At 46.3% G+C, this 16,174-nt stretch overlaps 1 protein-coding gene across 4 annotated transcripts in view; it reads left to right on the top strand.

The window, feature by feature from the left end:
* The window catches only part of LOC137509743 (cyclic AMP-responsive element-binding protein 3-like protein 3), a 638,953-nt gene that overhangs the window by 249,021 nt on the left and 373,758 nt on the right, over positions 1–16,174 (top strand). For all 4 annotated transcript variants that reach the window (XM_068233855.1, XM_068233853.1, XM_068233852.1 and 1 more), the window contains one exon: positions 179–285. In XM_068233855.1, coding sequence (XP_068089956.1) covers positions 179–285 — 107 coding nt within the window. The remainder of the gene's footprint in view (positions 1–178; positions 286–16,174) is intronic.

A 16,174-nucleotide genomic window follows, 5' to 3' on the forward strand; every position in this document is an offset into this window, starting at 1 on the left:
CCCAGAAACCTTGAGATCCTTACTGGCTTTCAGAAGGGGAATAATGAACACTTCTAAAACAAGAGTGCTACTTTTACAAATCCAGGAGCTTTTAGTATATTTTTAAAGGAATTGTATTTACAAAAGGAATTTGTTCTTCCTCACAATATATAATACATGATTTCACATAATTCAACAGTATGAAGAGCGTGTACTTAAAAAAATACGGCGCAAAATCCGCAATAAGCAGTCAGCACAAGAGAGTCGAAAGAAGAAGAAGGAGTACATGGATGGCCTGGAGACCAGGTAATAATGGGAAATCTGTAGCAAAAAAAGACATATACAATATAATTATTAATGGTAGGGATTCCTTATCATTATCATCAGTACTTGCTGCTTTATAAACTCCACCACACAATACCATATCAGCAAAAATACTTCTCAATGTTCTGTAAAAGACCAAGACCAAATGTATTGTAAAGCTCATTCCTTACAGCTGACACAGAGTGAGAAGAGGACAGTAGACAGCCCTATCCAAAATAATGTGCTGTACCTGTAGACAGAAGGTCCAGTTTACTTTTCTGCTCAATTTAAAACACTAAGCATACTTAACCTCTTGAGGACCATGGTGGTAAACCCCCCTAGTGACCAGCCTAATTTTACCATAATTGGCCACTGCAGCTTTAAGGCCAAGCTGCAGGGCCGTATATCTCTGCACACAAGTGATCTCCCCCCCCTTTTCTCCCCACCAACAGAGCTCTCTGTTGGTGAGGTCTGATCGCCCCCCCTGTGTTTATTTATTTTTTTATAAATATTTGTTTGTTTGTTTTTTAATATTTTTTGCCTTTTTCTTTTTTTTTTTTTTTATTCTAAATCCCCTCCCTCCCCCCAGCCAGCCAATCACGGCGATCGGCTGTCATAGGCTTCTGCCTATGAGAGCCGATCGCTCTCTTGTACCCCATGGGGACAGCCGTGTCACACGGCTGTCCCCAGTGCAGCGCTGCTGCTGATCGCAGCGCTGCACATGTAAATACACGGCGGTTTCGCCGTGTAACAGTCTCCCGAGCGGCGCTTGCCGCTCGGAGACTGAAGGCAGAGCTCAGCTCCGCCCACCAAGCGGGAGATGCGGGCGCACACTGCGCGCGATCTCCCGTAAACTGCTGCCCCAGGACTTTCCGCCAATTGGCGTTAGCTGGTCCTGGGGCTGCCGCCGCGGCCACACCTACTGGCGTGACGCGGGCGGCAAGCGGTTAAAGAGACTCTGAAGCCTTCTTAAAATCATTTTTTTATTTTAAAAACCTCTTATGTTTGCCTTAGCTAAAACGCTGCATCCCCACGGCTGAAAACTACATTAATCACCCCAAATCCCCTGTGCAAAAAAACATGACTTTCTTGGTTGTGGATTTTGCTGCCCTAAGGAGGCAGAGCTTTAAGCTGCAGCTCTGTCTCCATGCGCGTCAATCCGCGCGAATCTCCACCTCTGCCCCGCCCATCTCAGTGAAAGAAGACTGAGAGGGGCGGGGAGAGGCAGAGATCCACCGCAGATGGACACGTGTAGAGGCAGAGCTGCAGCCAAAAGCTCTGCCTCTAACGGAAGGAGTCCCGCAGTGTGCCCCAGCGAGTTTGGGGTGATTAATTTAGTTTTCACCCGCGGGGATGCAGCGTTTTAGTTAGGGCAAACATTCTTAAGAGCTTTTTAAAATAAAAACTTGATTTTAAGGCGGCTTTAGAGTCTCTTTAATATTGTAATTGACTTGTAAAGCTCATAATGCAGGTTTTTCTTCCTTTATTATGTCATCTTTTTATGATTGTTTGTTTCAGGTTTGTAATCTACACCCCTATAAATTAATTGTACATTGCTGTGTAAGATGTTGACACAAGTACAAGATATTAATTACATAGAATTTTTCAGATAATATTGGGGTGGGGGGGATTGTGTGTGTGTGTGGGGGGGGGGGGAAGGGTGTCTTGAAAAGATTTAACCTGTCATTCTCCAAGTTCAACACAGTTTAAACATTGTTTCTCATGTTTTTCAAAAAATGTTTATGTCTTGTCTCTAAAATACTACTCAGCTGCTGCTATTGCCTCAGAATCATTTAAAAGTTTCCACCCTTTCAAACTCTAAAAGTTTGGAGACAAAAAAATTGTCAGATTGGCCAAGATCTGGTGAAATGGGTTAATGGGAAAACCTCTATGTCCTTCAAAACATTCAGGGCCCATTCACACTTGAAATTGGAAAACCTAAGCACTACCGTTTTGCGCAGGCGATCTTACCGTGAGCAGCGCGGTAAAACTCACTGTACACTCCTGCGATTCCCGACGACTGCGATCAGCGCTTTTATAAGGACTGTACCACGATCGCTCCAGAATCGCGGCAAAATGCTGTTAATCGTGAAACGCCTGCGATTGGTGGCAATTGCGGCAGTGAGATCACTGCCTTTAGGTTTCTGTTGCAATAGCGCTTTAAAGAGTGCTAGCGCTTTTACGATTAGCAGGAATCACCCGCTAATCGCCCTAGTTAGAAAGGCCCTCATTGTGTAGTCAATCTTGAAAGTCAGTGCACAGTCATGAAAAAGTGAACACTTTTCTGCAGCATGCCATTTTTCTTTTTCAATGGACCCAGCAAATTAAAGAATCATCTTGCATTAGCTGTTTACGCTTCTTGATGATAGTCAAAATGCCTACTTTAGTCCAAACAAACTTTAGCCACAAACTTTTCTGCTGTCATTAGGGCCGGATTTCTGGCAAGGCCGCATAAGCCGTGGCCTAGGGCGCCAGATAAATGACCCTCATTTAGGGAGGCTGAGGGGTATTAATGCTTGTGGAGAACTGGAGGTGCAAACTCAGTATCAAAACACCTGCTGTCCGACTTCGCTATGATGCATTTCGGCCACTGGCTGCACTCTCCACCTGTAAATTCAAGCCAGCACTGTAACATGACAGGAGGCAGCCTAAATCCGGCCCAGGGTGGCCTGGGAGAAATTCTTGGAGAGATGGTCACACGGCAATTGTTTGTTCCTTTTCCCCTCCCATCCCCTCCGAGACCTCTGAGACCAGACAGCAAACCACGGTGGAAAGGGAGAGTGCTCAGCTAAATGGGACAAAAGTTCAGAAGCAGGACTGTCCTTGCAGCCTTCACTAGCTGGAGGATCTGATGTGCCTGTGTATCTGCTTGCCTGTGACCTTGGCCTGCATGCTTGTGAGTACCCATTCTGCTCCTGAGTCCTGACACCCCTCTCCCCCACCCCATTAGTTGGCCCATTTGTCCCCTTCCTTCTTTAATGTACCATTACTCCCAGCAAGCCCTCCCCCCTCCTTTTTAGAGGTACCATGGCTCCCAACAACCCCATCCCTCCCTTTAATAGAGGTACAACTGCTCCCAGCAAGAAACCCCTTTTATAGAGGTACCACAGCTCCCAGCAAGTCTCCCCCTCCCCATACAGGTACTACAGCTGCCAGCGTGCTCCTCTCCTCCATAGAGGCACCACAGCTTCAGGCATGCTCTTCCTCTTCCGTGGAGGCACCACAGATCCCAGCATGCCCCTCCTCCTTCATATAGTATTGTTTTCCCTCAGGGCCACAGAGCCAGCTGGCAAGCCCCCTGATCCCCCCAATGTGAATGGTGGTCCCCTGGAGCTTTTGAGTATACTCAGTGGAGCACAAAGACACCTGAGCAGTTGGTGTGTTCCTCTGCTTGTTTTTTGCGTCTTCATCTTCGCAGCCTGCCCCCGCCCAAGGATGATGCACAGAGATGTGCAAGCCGGCCGGACAGGTGACTGCGCTCCACTGAAAAGGCGCTGGGGGCCCAGCAGCCATCTCTGAGGCCCTGGGGGACAACCCAATACTATATGTGAACTGTGGTGCCTCTGTGGAAGAGGAGGTGCATGCCGAGAACTGTGGTGTCTCTATGGAGAGAAGGAGCATGCTGGGAAATGCGGTGCTTCTATGGAGGGGAGAAGCATGCTGGGAACTGTGGTACTTCTTTGAAGGGGTAGGCTTGCTGGGAGCTGTTGTAACCCTTATAGAAGTGGAGGATAGTTCAGGGGCTTTCTGTATCTTCCTATAGTGGGATGCGTAAGTTTGGGCAACCTTGTTAATCGTCATGATTTTCCTGTATAAATCGTTGGTTGTTACGATAAAAAATGTCAAATATATCATATAGGAGACACACACACAGTGATATTTGAGAAGTATAATGAAGTTTATTGGATTTATAGAAAGTGCGCAATAATTGTTTAAATAAAATTAGGCAGGTGCATAAATTTGAAAAAAGAAATGAAATCAATATTTAGTAGCTCCTCCTTTTGCAGAAATTACAGCCTCTAAACGCTTATTGTAGGTTCCATTGAGAGTCTGGATTCTGGTTGAAGGTATTTTGGACCATTCCTCTTTACAAAACATCTCTAGTTCATTCAGGTTTGATGGCTTCTGAGCATGGAGATCTCTCTTTAACTAACACCACAGATTTTCAATTATATTCAGGTCTGGTGACTAAAAACAAACAAAGTACTCAAGCGCTCACGTGCAAATACAGTTCTCAAAATTTTAAACAGTGGACTTTAACACCATTAGATAGTTACCAGTTCTAATATGGTGGAGCGCTGCTCTACTATTGTGAGATAGCTTCTTTAATTGTAGTGGTTATATGAAGAGCGCTCAGACAAAAGTCCTCAACTGCTGGGATCAATAGTTCATCACAGTTAGGGTTTCCCCCCTCATATGCCCGACTTAACAGATCCTCTGGCCTATATGGGCTTGTCTGTGCATCAGGGATGTTGGCCACCCCTCCACCTCTCTGGCACTCCGCTGGGCTCAGTTCCACTCCAGATGTCTTGCTTTGACCAATGGGACTTGTTACCTTCCAGCCAATATACGCAAGTTTGCACAGACAGCAGCACTGTTCCCAGCAGCAGCAGAGAGCGAGCGACAGAGCAGCAGAGCGTCCTCCAAACTAGAATTCAGGTCTTGGGACTGAAATGGCCATTCCAGAACGTTGTACTTGTTCCTCTGCATGAATGTCTTAGTGGATTTTGAGCAGTGTTTAGGGTGTTGTCTTGTTGAAAGATCCAGCCCCGGCGCAGCTTTAGCTTTGTCACCAATTCCTGGACATTGGTCTCCAGAATCTGCTGATACTGAGTGGAATCCACGCGTCCCTCAACTTTGACAAGATTCCCAGTAGAGATGGGCCGAACGGTTCGCCTGCGAACGGTTCCAGGCGAACTTTGGGGGTTCGCGTTCGCCTGCATCAGGCGAACTTTTGCGGAAGTTCGATTCGCCCCATAATGCTGTATTGAGCAAAATTTTTACCCTACATTTCACTGTCAGCAGACATGTTATTGTCAAACACACTGCTTAAGAACCCGCCCACCCTCCCTTCAAGCTAGGTCCTTTATACCATTTGACTCAGTTGTCTGCCTACACTAATTAATTATGGGACAGCTGCTACACACTCTGCTAGGGAGATTTTAATTGGCCTCCTCCCTCCTACCGGAGGGAGGAGGGTCTCTTCTGCCAGGGAATTATACTATTTTAAAAACCAGTATACATCATACCATAGCTGGTACATCACACCATAGCTGGGAATACATACATGAGTATACATCATACCATAGCTGGGAATACATACATGAGTATACATCATACCATAGCTGGGAATCAAACCCAGATCTCACTGTGTGGTGGGCACGTCACCCTAAGCACTGTACCACTACAGAAGTAAGTGAAGCTAGCCTAAAATTTAACATTTATGCTCAATGCAATAGAACCATTAGGTTGCTTAAAGGAGAACTGTAGTGAGAGGTATATGGAGGCTGCTATATTGATTTCCTTTTAAGCTATACCAGTTGCCTGGCAGCCCTACTGATCTATTTGGCTGCAGTAATAATAATAATCCAAACATTTGTATAGTGCTTTTCTCCTGTCGGACTCAAAGCGCTCAAGAGCTGCAAGCCACAGGGACGCGCTCAAGAGGCCACCCTGCAGTGTTAGGGAGTCTTGCCTTGAACTCCTTACTGAATAGGTACTTGACCTAGCCAGGATTCAAACCCTGGTCTCCCATGTCAAAGGCAGAGCCCTTAACCAGTACACTATCCAGCCACTGTAGTGTGAATCACACCAGAAACAAGCATGCAGCTAATCTTGTCAGATCTTACAAAAATGTCAAACACCAGATCTGCTGCATGCTTGTTCAGGGTCTAGGGCTAAAAGTATTGGAGGCAGAGGATCTGCAGGATAGCCAGGTAACTGGTATTGCTTAAAAGGAAATCAATATGGTAGCCTCCATATACCTTTCACTACAGTTCTCCTTTAAAGGGAACCTTAACTGAGAATGATATGGATGTTTCCTGTAAACAATACCAGTTGCCTGGCAGTCCAGCTGATCTTTGTGACTGCAATAGTGGCTGAATCACACCCTGAAACAAGCATGCAGCTAATCCAGTCTGACTTCAGTCAGAGCACCTGATCTGCATGCTTGTTCAGGGGCTGTGGCTAAAAGTATTAGAGACACAGGATCAGCAGGCGATTCAGGCAACTGGTATTATTTTAAAAGGAAAAATCCATATCCTTCTCCGTTTAGGTTCCCTTTAAGGATTTGTAGCATAAAAGCCAACTCACATTGGCTGGGATTTGAACCTGGGTCTCACTGTATGGTGGACAAGCACACTAACCACTATACCAACTGAAGCTGGCCTGAAATTGCTGGCCTAAAATTTACTATTTATGCTCAATACAAGAGAAAAAGTAGACAAGACAAATAACACAAAAGAGAAGGCCATGTCTGGCTAAATATCTGTAAGCAGTGGCTGCATGGTGTAATGGATAAGGACGCTGCCTCTGACAAAGGAGACCAGAGTTCAAATTTCAGCTCTGTCTGTTCAGTAAGCCAGCACCTATTCAGTAGGAGACCTTAGGCAAGTATTCCTAACACTGCTACTGCCTATAGAGCATGCCCTAGTGGCTGCAGCTCTGGGCCTTTGAGTCCGCCAGGAGAAAAGTGTGATATAAATGTTATTTGTCTTGTCTACTTTTTCTCTTGTATTGAGCATAAATAGTAAATTTTAGGCCAGCAATTTCAGGCCAGCAATTTCAGGCCAGCTTCAGTTGGTATAGTGGTTAGTGTGCTTGTCCACCATACAGTGAGACCCAGGTTCAAATCCCAGCCAATGTGAGTTGGCTTTTATGCTACAAATCCTTAAAGGGAACCTAAACGGAGAAGGATATGGATTTTTCCTTTTAAAATAATACCAGTTGCCTGAATCGCCTGCTGATCCTGTGTCTCTAATACTTTTAGCCACAGCCCCTGAACAAGCATGCAGATCAGGTGCTCTGACTGAAGTCAGACTGGATTAGCTGCATGCTTGTTTCAGGGTGTGATTCAGCCACTATTGCAGTCACAAAGATCAGCTGGACTGCCAGGCAACTGGTATTGTTTACAGGAAACATCCATATCATTCTCAGTTAAGGTTCCCTTTAAAGGAGAACTGTAGTGAAAGGTATATGGAGGCTACCATATTGATTTCCTTTTAAGCAATACCAGTTACCTGGCTATCCTGCAGATCCTCTGCCTCCAATACTTTTAGCCCTAGACCCTGAACAAGCATGCAGCAGATCTGGTGTTTGACATTTTTGTAAGATCTGACAAGATTAGCTGCATGCTTGTTTCTGGTGTGATTCACACTACAGTGGCTGGATAGTGTACTGGTTAAGGGCTCTGCCTTTGACATGGGAGACCAGGGTTTGAATCCTGGCTAGGTCAAGTACCTATTCAGTAAGGAGTTCAAGGCAAGACTCCCTAACACTGCAGGGAGGCCTCTTGAGCGCGTCCCTGTGGCTTTCAGCTCTTGAGCGCTTTGAGTCCGACAGGAGAAAAGCACTATACAAATGTTTGGATTATTATTATTACTGCAGCCAAATAGATCAGCAGGGCTGCCAGGCAACTGGTATAGCTTAAAAGGAAATCAATATGGCAGCCTCCATATACCTCTCACTACAGTTCTCCTTTAAGCAACCTAATGGTTCTATTGCATTGAGCATAAATGTTAAATTTTAGGCTAGCTTCAATTACTTCTGTAGTGGTACAGTGCTTAGGGTGACGTGCCCACCACACAGTGAGATCTGGGTTTGATTCCCAGCTATGGTATGATGTATACTCATGTATGTATCCCCAGCTATGGTATGATGTATACTCATGTATGTATTCCCAGCTATGGTATGATGTATACTGGTTTTTAAAATAGTATAATTCCCTGGCAGAAGAGACCCTCCTCCCTCCGGTAGGAGGGAGGAGGCCAATTAAAATTTCCCTAGCAGAGTGTGTAGCAGCTGTCCCATAACTAATTAGTGTAGGTAGGCAAATGGTATAAAGGACCTTGCTTGGAGGAGGGTGGGTGGGTCCTCCAGCAGTGATGTGTATTTCATTTAATTAGGTGGGGCTCCAGGTATTAGAGCTTTTGAAACATGTTTTCTATCATTTTTCCAGTTGATAGAATTTTTTAAAACTTTGAAAGTTCGCCTCCCCATTGAAGTCTATTGCGGTTCGCGAACTTTTTCGCGAATCGAACCTTTCGCGGAAGTTCGCGAACCTAAAATCGGAGGTTCGGCCCATCTCTAATTCCCAGGCCCTGCACTGGCAGAACAGCCCCACAGCATGATGGAACCACCACCATATTTTACTGTAGGTAGCAGGTGTCTTTCTTGGAATGCTGTGTTTTTCCTCCATGCATAACGCCCCTTGTTATTCCCAAATAACTCAATTTTAGTTTCATCAGTCCACAGCACCTTTTTCCAAAATTAAGCTGGCTTGTCCAAATGTACTTTAGCATACCTCAAGCGGCTCGGTTTGTGATGTGGGCAGAGAAAAGGCTTCCTCTGCATCACTCTCGCAGACAGCATCTCTTTGTGTAAAGTGTGCCGAATGGTTGAACGATACACAGTGACTCCATCTGCAGCAAGGTGATGTTGTAGGTCTTTGGTGCTTGCCTGTGGGTTAACTGTAACTGTTCTCACCATTCGTCACTTCCGTTTATCCAAGATTTTACTTGGTCTGACACTTTGAGCCTTAACTTGAACTGAGCCTGTGGTCTTCCATTTCCTCAATATGTTCCTAACTGTGGAAAGAGACAGCTGAAATCTCTGAGACAGCTTTCTGTATCCTTCTCCTAAACCATGATAGTGAACAATCTTTGTCTTCATGTAATGAAGGAAACAGAGGCGCCAATAGAATAAAAATGATGCCAATTAAAACCAATTAAAATGTGGGCGGCAATGGTGGATTTGCCTACCCTACAAAAACCAAAGGCCACTATGTATGGTAAAAGGATATCAATTTTAATCAATTTTAAACTCCCAAAAAGAAAAACAATTGGTCTGCAACGCGTTTCACGGGACACAAGCCCGCTTCCTCAGGCAAAACACATAAAAGCAGGAGCAACCAAGTAGTGGTCAGTACTAGCGTGGCGCCTCTGTCTTCAGGTCATTTGAGAGTTGTTTTGAGACCCCCATGTTGCTACTTTTCAGAGAAAATTAAAAGAGGAGGGAAACTTACAATTGACCCACTTAAATACTCTCTTATAATTGGGTTCACCTGTGTATGTAGGTCAGGGGTCACTGAGCTTACCTAGCCAAATTGAGTTCCAATAATTAGTTCTAAAGGTTTTGGAATCAATAAAATGACAACAATGCCCAAATGTATGCACCTGACTAATTTTATTTAAACAATTATTGCGTACTTTCTGTAAATCCAATAAACTTAATTTCACTTCTCAAATATCACTGTGTGTTTCTCCTATATGATATATCAGAGTAACCAAGTAGCTCAGGGTGACCCAAACCACTAGGAATGTATAAGGGAAAAAAGGGACCAAAAAGCCCTCCTACTAATAAGCAATGCTCTGTAAAATTTGCCTTCTTAAAGGGACTCTGAAGCCAGTATAAATTCTTCTTTTTACCTTGTATTGCTGTTAAGGACCCTCAGCCCTGCTAAACCGCCACTATCCCGCATCAAAATGAGGGGTTTATACCCCCAAATCCCCTCTCCTTTGTCTGGGAAGTGCTTCCTGAATGAGGCTGAGCTAATAGCTGTAGCTCTGCCTCTCAGCGCGTCAAACCCGGCTGATTGCCCCCTCTCCCTGCCCCTCTCAATCTGCCTTCACAGAGAGGGGTGGGGGAAAGGCGGAGATCCGCCGGCAGATTGTCGCGCATGGAGGTAGAGCTGCAGCTCATAGCTCTGCCTCCATGAGCAGCAAAATCCACGACCAAGAAAGTTATGGATTTTGCAGGGGGATTTGGGGGGTATAGACCCCTCATTTTGCCACGGGTTAGTGGCGGTTTAGCAGGGCTGAGGGTCCTTGACAGCAATACAAGTTAAAAAGAAGAATTTATACTGGCTTCAGAGTCTCTTTAAAACAGAAGGAAACTTGCAGTAATTCAGCTATAAGTGAACATTTGTGGTTACCCACAATCAGGGCAGCCATCAGGGGGGGACAACTGACACTGCAGTGAGGGGCCCAGGGCTTGTGGGGGCCCTGGCCCCCCCCTAAAGAGCTGGAAGGGCCACATGTGCTGGCTGCGGGTCTGTGGCTCACTAACCAGCACACCGTGTTCCAGCACTGAGAGAAGAGTGACATCAGCACTTGAACGTGGGGAGCAGATGAGTGAGCCCGCTACAGCGAACTTTCCATACTGGCACTCGAACCACCTATACCTAGCTACCTATACTGGGGAACCACCTATACCTGGCTACCTATACTGGGGCACCACCTATACTTGGCTACTTATACTGGGGTGCCTAGAGCTTGCTACCTATACTGGGGGCACCTGTACCTGGATAACCTATACTGTGTCAGCAGCACACTTCGCGCACGGACATGGGGGTGGGGTGGCTAGTGGGCGGGCACATCAATCAGGGCGTGGGCCAGGGGGGGCCAGGCCTGATGACGTGTGAGGGGCCCCAAAGTTTCTGATGGCGGCCCTGCCCACAATGCACCTGTAAGGGATCGCTCCTCTCGTCCGCAGTATGGTCTGAGGCGGAGACAGAGGTAGAGTAAGATGACAATTAGGCAGGGGTTTATGTAATAAATAATAATATGTGAATGGCGACCCTGCCTGGGATTGAACCCTGGTCTCCCACATCGTGCCACTGTGCTATAGCTGAGACACTGTCAGGGTGTTTTGCTGGTTACTATTGGTTAGCAGTTAACATGTATTGCCACCCATGTCAGCTGATCTCTCTCCCAGCTGATATTAAAACTAGATTAATGCCTGCGTGTGGTTGGCTGTTGTGTGCATGTGGCCGGCCACTGATTGGTTGCCTGATATATTTAAGGTTACTGAGTGCACTTTGACTTTGCCCGTGTTAGCGTATGATTCTGCTGGGTGCTCTTTGAAAACTTGTGGATTGCTTTTCTGGACTTTGACTTACTGCTTGTTATTGGACTCTGCCTGTTTGCTGCCTGCCCTGACCAACTGCCTGTTATTGGATTCTGCCTTTTTGCTGCCTGAACTGATCTATTGCTTGTTACTGGACTTTGCCTGTTTGCTGCCTGCCCTGACCATTGGATTGCCTGACCTTCATTTCTGCCTAGCCCTTCTGTACCGTGACATTTATATAGTACACCTGTGTTCTGGACTTTATCTCATCCTGCCCTGGAACCTGCTTCTGGACTTCTGAGTTATCAACATCTCCTGCTATCTTCTGGATTGCTGTTGCCATTAATATTCAGGTGACTATTACCAGTTGTACTCATATACTATCTGTGCCTTGTTACCTGTTTCGCAGAAGATTGCTGGTAAATATTCAGGTCTCACATTGGGCTTGATTCACAAAAGAGTGCTAACTGTTAGCACGGCCGTTTTGGCGCAAATTTTCGTATTGCACGCGTTTGCGAATTTTCGCGCGAAACGATAACATTTTTGCACGCGAACGTGAAAAATTTGCATTTGCGCATGAAAACATTATTGTTTTGCATGAAAATTGCAATGCGAAAATTTGCGCGAAAATGGCCGTGCTAACAGTTAGCACTCTTTTGTGAATCAAGCCCATTGTATGCAAAATCTACTTACAAAGAGTCAGTGTGTGTGTGGTTAGGTCACTCTTTGAAAGTGTTAGCTAGTCGGCCGCATTTGCATACAGAGTGTACCTGAATCCTATATCAGCGAGTCCAGACAGCACCACTACGGAATATGCAAATTATCTCTTTCTGCCTCTGTAAGCTAGTCAAGCATCCAGAACCGCTGGTGTATAGCAAGCCTACAGCTTTAAATATTACACAGCCACATCAACCCCACATGTAGACAGCCTGTTTCGGGGTTTTGGCCCTCATCAGTACATGGCAAGGATTGATATGGCTGTATGGGATAGGGCTTGGACCAGTACCTCGGTGCAGGCGACAGGCAGAGAGTTGTCAAAATCCAGGCAGACGTCGGTGCAGTCGGCAGGAAAAGAGTAGTCAAAATTCAGGCAGACGTCGGTGGCGGTGCAGGCGGCAGGAAAAGAGTAGTCAAAATCCAGGCAAAGGTTGGTGAAGCCGGCAGGTACAAAGTAGTGAAAATCCATGCAGACATCAGTGCAGGCGGCAGGTAGAGATGTCTCGGACATAAAATCTTCTGTTCACGAACATCCACAAAATGTTCGGGGACTGACGAATCTGGTGAACCGCCATAGACTTTAATGGGCAGGCGAATTTTAAAACTTACAAATACTGTTTTTGGCCACAATAGTAATTGAAATTTTATTTCAAGGGGTCTAACACCTGGATAGGGGCATGCCAGAGGGGGATCAATACCAAAAGTCTCACCAAAAATTATGGAATTGACACAAAGTCAGGTTTTAAACTCTAATGGGCAGAAATCACATTACGCACAGCTCTGGGTGTCAGTGGGCTGTGGAGTGTCTCACACAGACATATACAATAGTACTATCAGAATACAGTAAAATAATAATGCATTGGTTCTGTGCCTGCAACTTAATGAGGCAAGAGCAGTAGTGTGCACACAGCTCTGTGTGTCCGTGTGTTGTGGAGTGTCACACACACAAAAAAAAACACAGATGACCGATGTGCTAGCTCTCAAAAGGGCTGTTTGTAGTGCTTTAGTCCACAAATTTAGGAACGTACTGTGATTTCTGCCCTTTAGAGATTAAGGGTTCTTTCAAAGTGCCATGTTAAAGCCGCACGTTAAAACATGTAACACAGAATAACTCACAGCAATGAAAAATCAATGGCCTGTTCACAGTGCAGACGTTGCGTTGGTGTCTAATGCTGCACGTTAAATGAAACTGCTGTTTGCACATGCTCAGTAACACTTGTCGACATACTCTTCATTGCCTGTATTTTCTACTGTACATGCTGTATGAGGTTGTAATGCTGCGTTGCGAATTTTTGGCTGCGTTACATTGTTACTTTGTGGTGCGACTTTACCGTCACATCAAACCTCAACGTCCTAATGTGAAAGTAGCCTAAAACATGACTCTGCATAAGCTACATAATATTTCATGGAACTTTTGCCATGAATCCCCCTCTGGCATGCCACTGTGCAGGTGTTAGGGCCTTTTTAAACAACCTTCCATCTGTTTTGTGGGCAGAAAGAGCCCCTAGAGATGGCCCGAACCTGCGATTTTAGGTTTGCGAACCTCCGCGAACTTGCAAACGTTCGCAAACCGCCATAAACTTCAATGGGGAGGCGAACTTTGAAAACTAGAAAAAATTATGCTGGCCACAAAAGTGATGGAAAAGATGTTTCAAGGGGTCTAACACCTGGAGGGGGGCATGGATGAGTGGGATAGATGCCAAAAGTCCCGGGGAAAAATCCGGATTTGACGCAAAGCAGCTTTTTAAGGGCAGAAATCACATTGAATGCTAAATTGTAGGACTAAAGTGCTTTCAAACACCTTGCATGTGTATACATCAATCAGGGAGTGTAATTAGAGTACTGCTTCACACTGACACACCAAACTCACTGTGTAACGCACTGCAAGCAGCTGTTTGCGTAGTGACTGCCATGCTGGACTGGTGCGCACCATGGCGAGAGTGCAGGCCATGGCGGTGTTCAAGCCCATATGGTCGCCGGGCTGTGGTAGCTCAATGATAGAACAGTGACTTTCCAGCTGATCAAATTTGGTCTGTCCACAATGAAGCAACAACCTTATTATCTTTGGTGTGCCCCTCCCCCCCCCCCGAGACACTCATATAGCCGGCGGTCGCTGCTTCATTGTGATACGCAAGCCCCTTTACCGCGGTAAGGTAATGATCACGAAGGGAAATGGGCACATGTACATGCCTTTTGTTTTGTTGTTGCAGCTGCAGTGTAGCCAGAAAAATTAGGCAGGCATGTACACGCACCAGAAAAATTAGTATAGTGGCCACTGCTAGCAGTGGCCTTAAAAATTCAGGAATCCGCCTGGAGTCCTGGACCCTGTTGGTGGTGGCAGAGAAGGCAAGCGGCCTGCAGGCAGAGATGTTGTGTGTGGGGACTGACTTAGTCTTCGGGCGGGCAGTAGCCCTCCGGGATCCATGCCTCATGCATTTTGATAAAGGTGAGGTACTGAACACTTTTGTGACTTAGGCGACTTCTCTTCTCAGTGACAATGCCTCCAGCTGCGCTGAAGGTCCTTTCTGACAGGACGCTTGAGGCAGTTCAAGACAGAAGTTGGATGGCAAATTGGGACAGCTCTGGCCCCAGGTCAAGCCTGCGCACCCAGTAGTCCAAGGGTTCATCATCGCTGCTCAGTGTCTACATCCACACTCAAGGCCAGGTAGTCGGCTACCTGCCAGTCCAGTCGTTGGTGGAGGGTGGATCCAGAATGGCTAAGGCGAGGCATTGTACTAAAGAATGTCCACTTGTCCGACATCACCATGAGATCGCTGGAGCGTCCTGTCCTTGCCTGCGTGGACATGGGAGGAGGATTACGGGCAGTGGTACCGTTGTGGTGTGACATCACCCTTAAATGCATTGTAAAGCATAGTTGCCTGCTTGTTCTGCATGTGCTGCATCCTTTCTGCCTTCTGGTGAGTTGATAACATGTCCGCCACTTTGTGCCTATACTGAGGGTCTAGTAGCGTGGCCACCCAGTACAGCACATTCCCCTTGAGTTTTTTATACGGGTGTCCCTCAACGGGCTGGACAGTATGAAAGATGCCATCTGCACAAAGTTGGATCCAGACGTACTCTCCATCTCCTCTTGCTCTTCCTCAGTGACGTCAAGTAAGTCCTCCTCCTCCCCCCAGCCACGAACAATACCATGGGGACGTTGAGCAGCACAAGCCCCCTGCGACGCTTGCTGTGGTTGTTCTTCTCCCGCTGCCTCCTCCTCCTCCACAGAAACCCATTCCTCATCATCCGAGTCTGAGTCCTCTTCCCCACACGACTTTTCCTTCCCCTCCCCCCTCTGTGCTGCCGCAGGTGTTGAGGAAACATCTGTGTTATGATCACTTCTGCAGCATGTACTTCTGGCTGCCGTTTTACTGAAGACAAGCAGTTTTTGATTTCTTTGCGTGCATTTGCTCGCATAGTTTTGCGTGCGCTTACACTGAGCGTTGATTCCATCTGATGTCGCTCTGAAGTTAATGACAGGTTAATATGCTTTTATGAAAACAAACATTGTCTGTTGCAATGGAGCTGCAATCCCTTTCTTGCAGGCTGCATATCATTGTCTGCCCTTTCCTGCTGTCAGCTTGTGATTGATTACCATTCACCTGTGTGGGAATCTGCATGACTGCTCCCATTGGATGACCTCAGTATAAAGGACTGCTTCCTGCAGAGCTCCATGGGCTATCATAGTCTCAGATTCAGTCTGTTACTCTGTCCGAGGCCCCCCCGTTCCTAGATCTCGTGTGGACTGCACTGACTCCTGCGAAGGGGGCAGTGAGTCCTTCCAGTTCAGCTCTTGTTATCAGTAATTGTTACTTTGCTAGTCTTGCATCATATATCGGTTGATTGCCAATATATACGCATACTAGCGCGTTTGTTATTTTCCTTGTATTCGTGTTACGTTAATACATCAGTATCGCTGATATATACGTACCCGAACTGTTTATATCCTGTGTTCAGTCAGTCAGCTTTCAGCACGTTTTGGTAGGTTGCGCGTATCGTGATCACCCGTGCTTAGCTAGTCAGTCCTGTTCCTGTTGCCTTGCGTGGATTGCGCTCGCTTCTGCGTAGAAGTAGCGAATCCTTCCTAGTCCTGCTCCAGTTCTTAGTT

This window comes from Hyperolius riggenbachi, chromosome 1 (assembly GCF_040937935.1).
Source record: "Hyperolius riggenbachi isolate aHypRig1 chromosome 1, aHypRig1.pri, whole genome shotgun sequence".
Lineage (NCBI taxonomy): Eukaryota > Metazoa > Chordata > Amphibia > Anura > Hyperoliidae > Hyperolius > Hyperolius riggenbachi.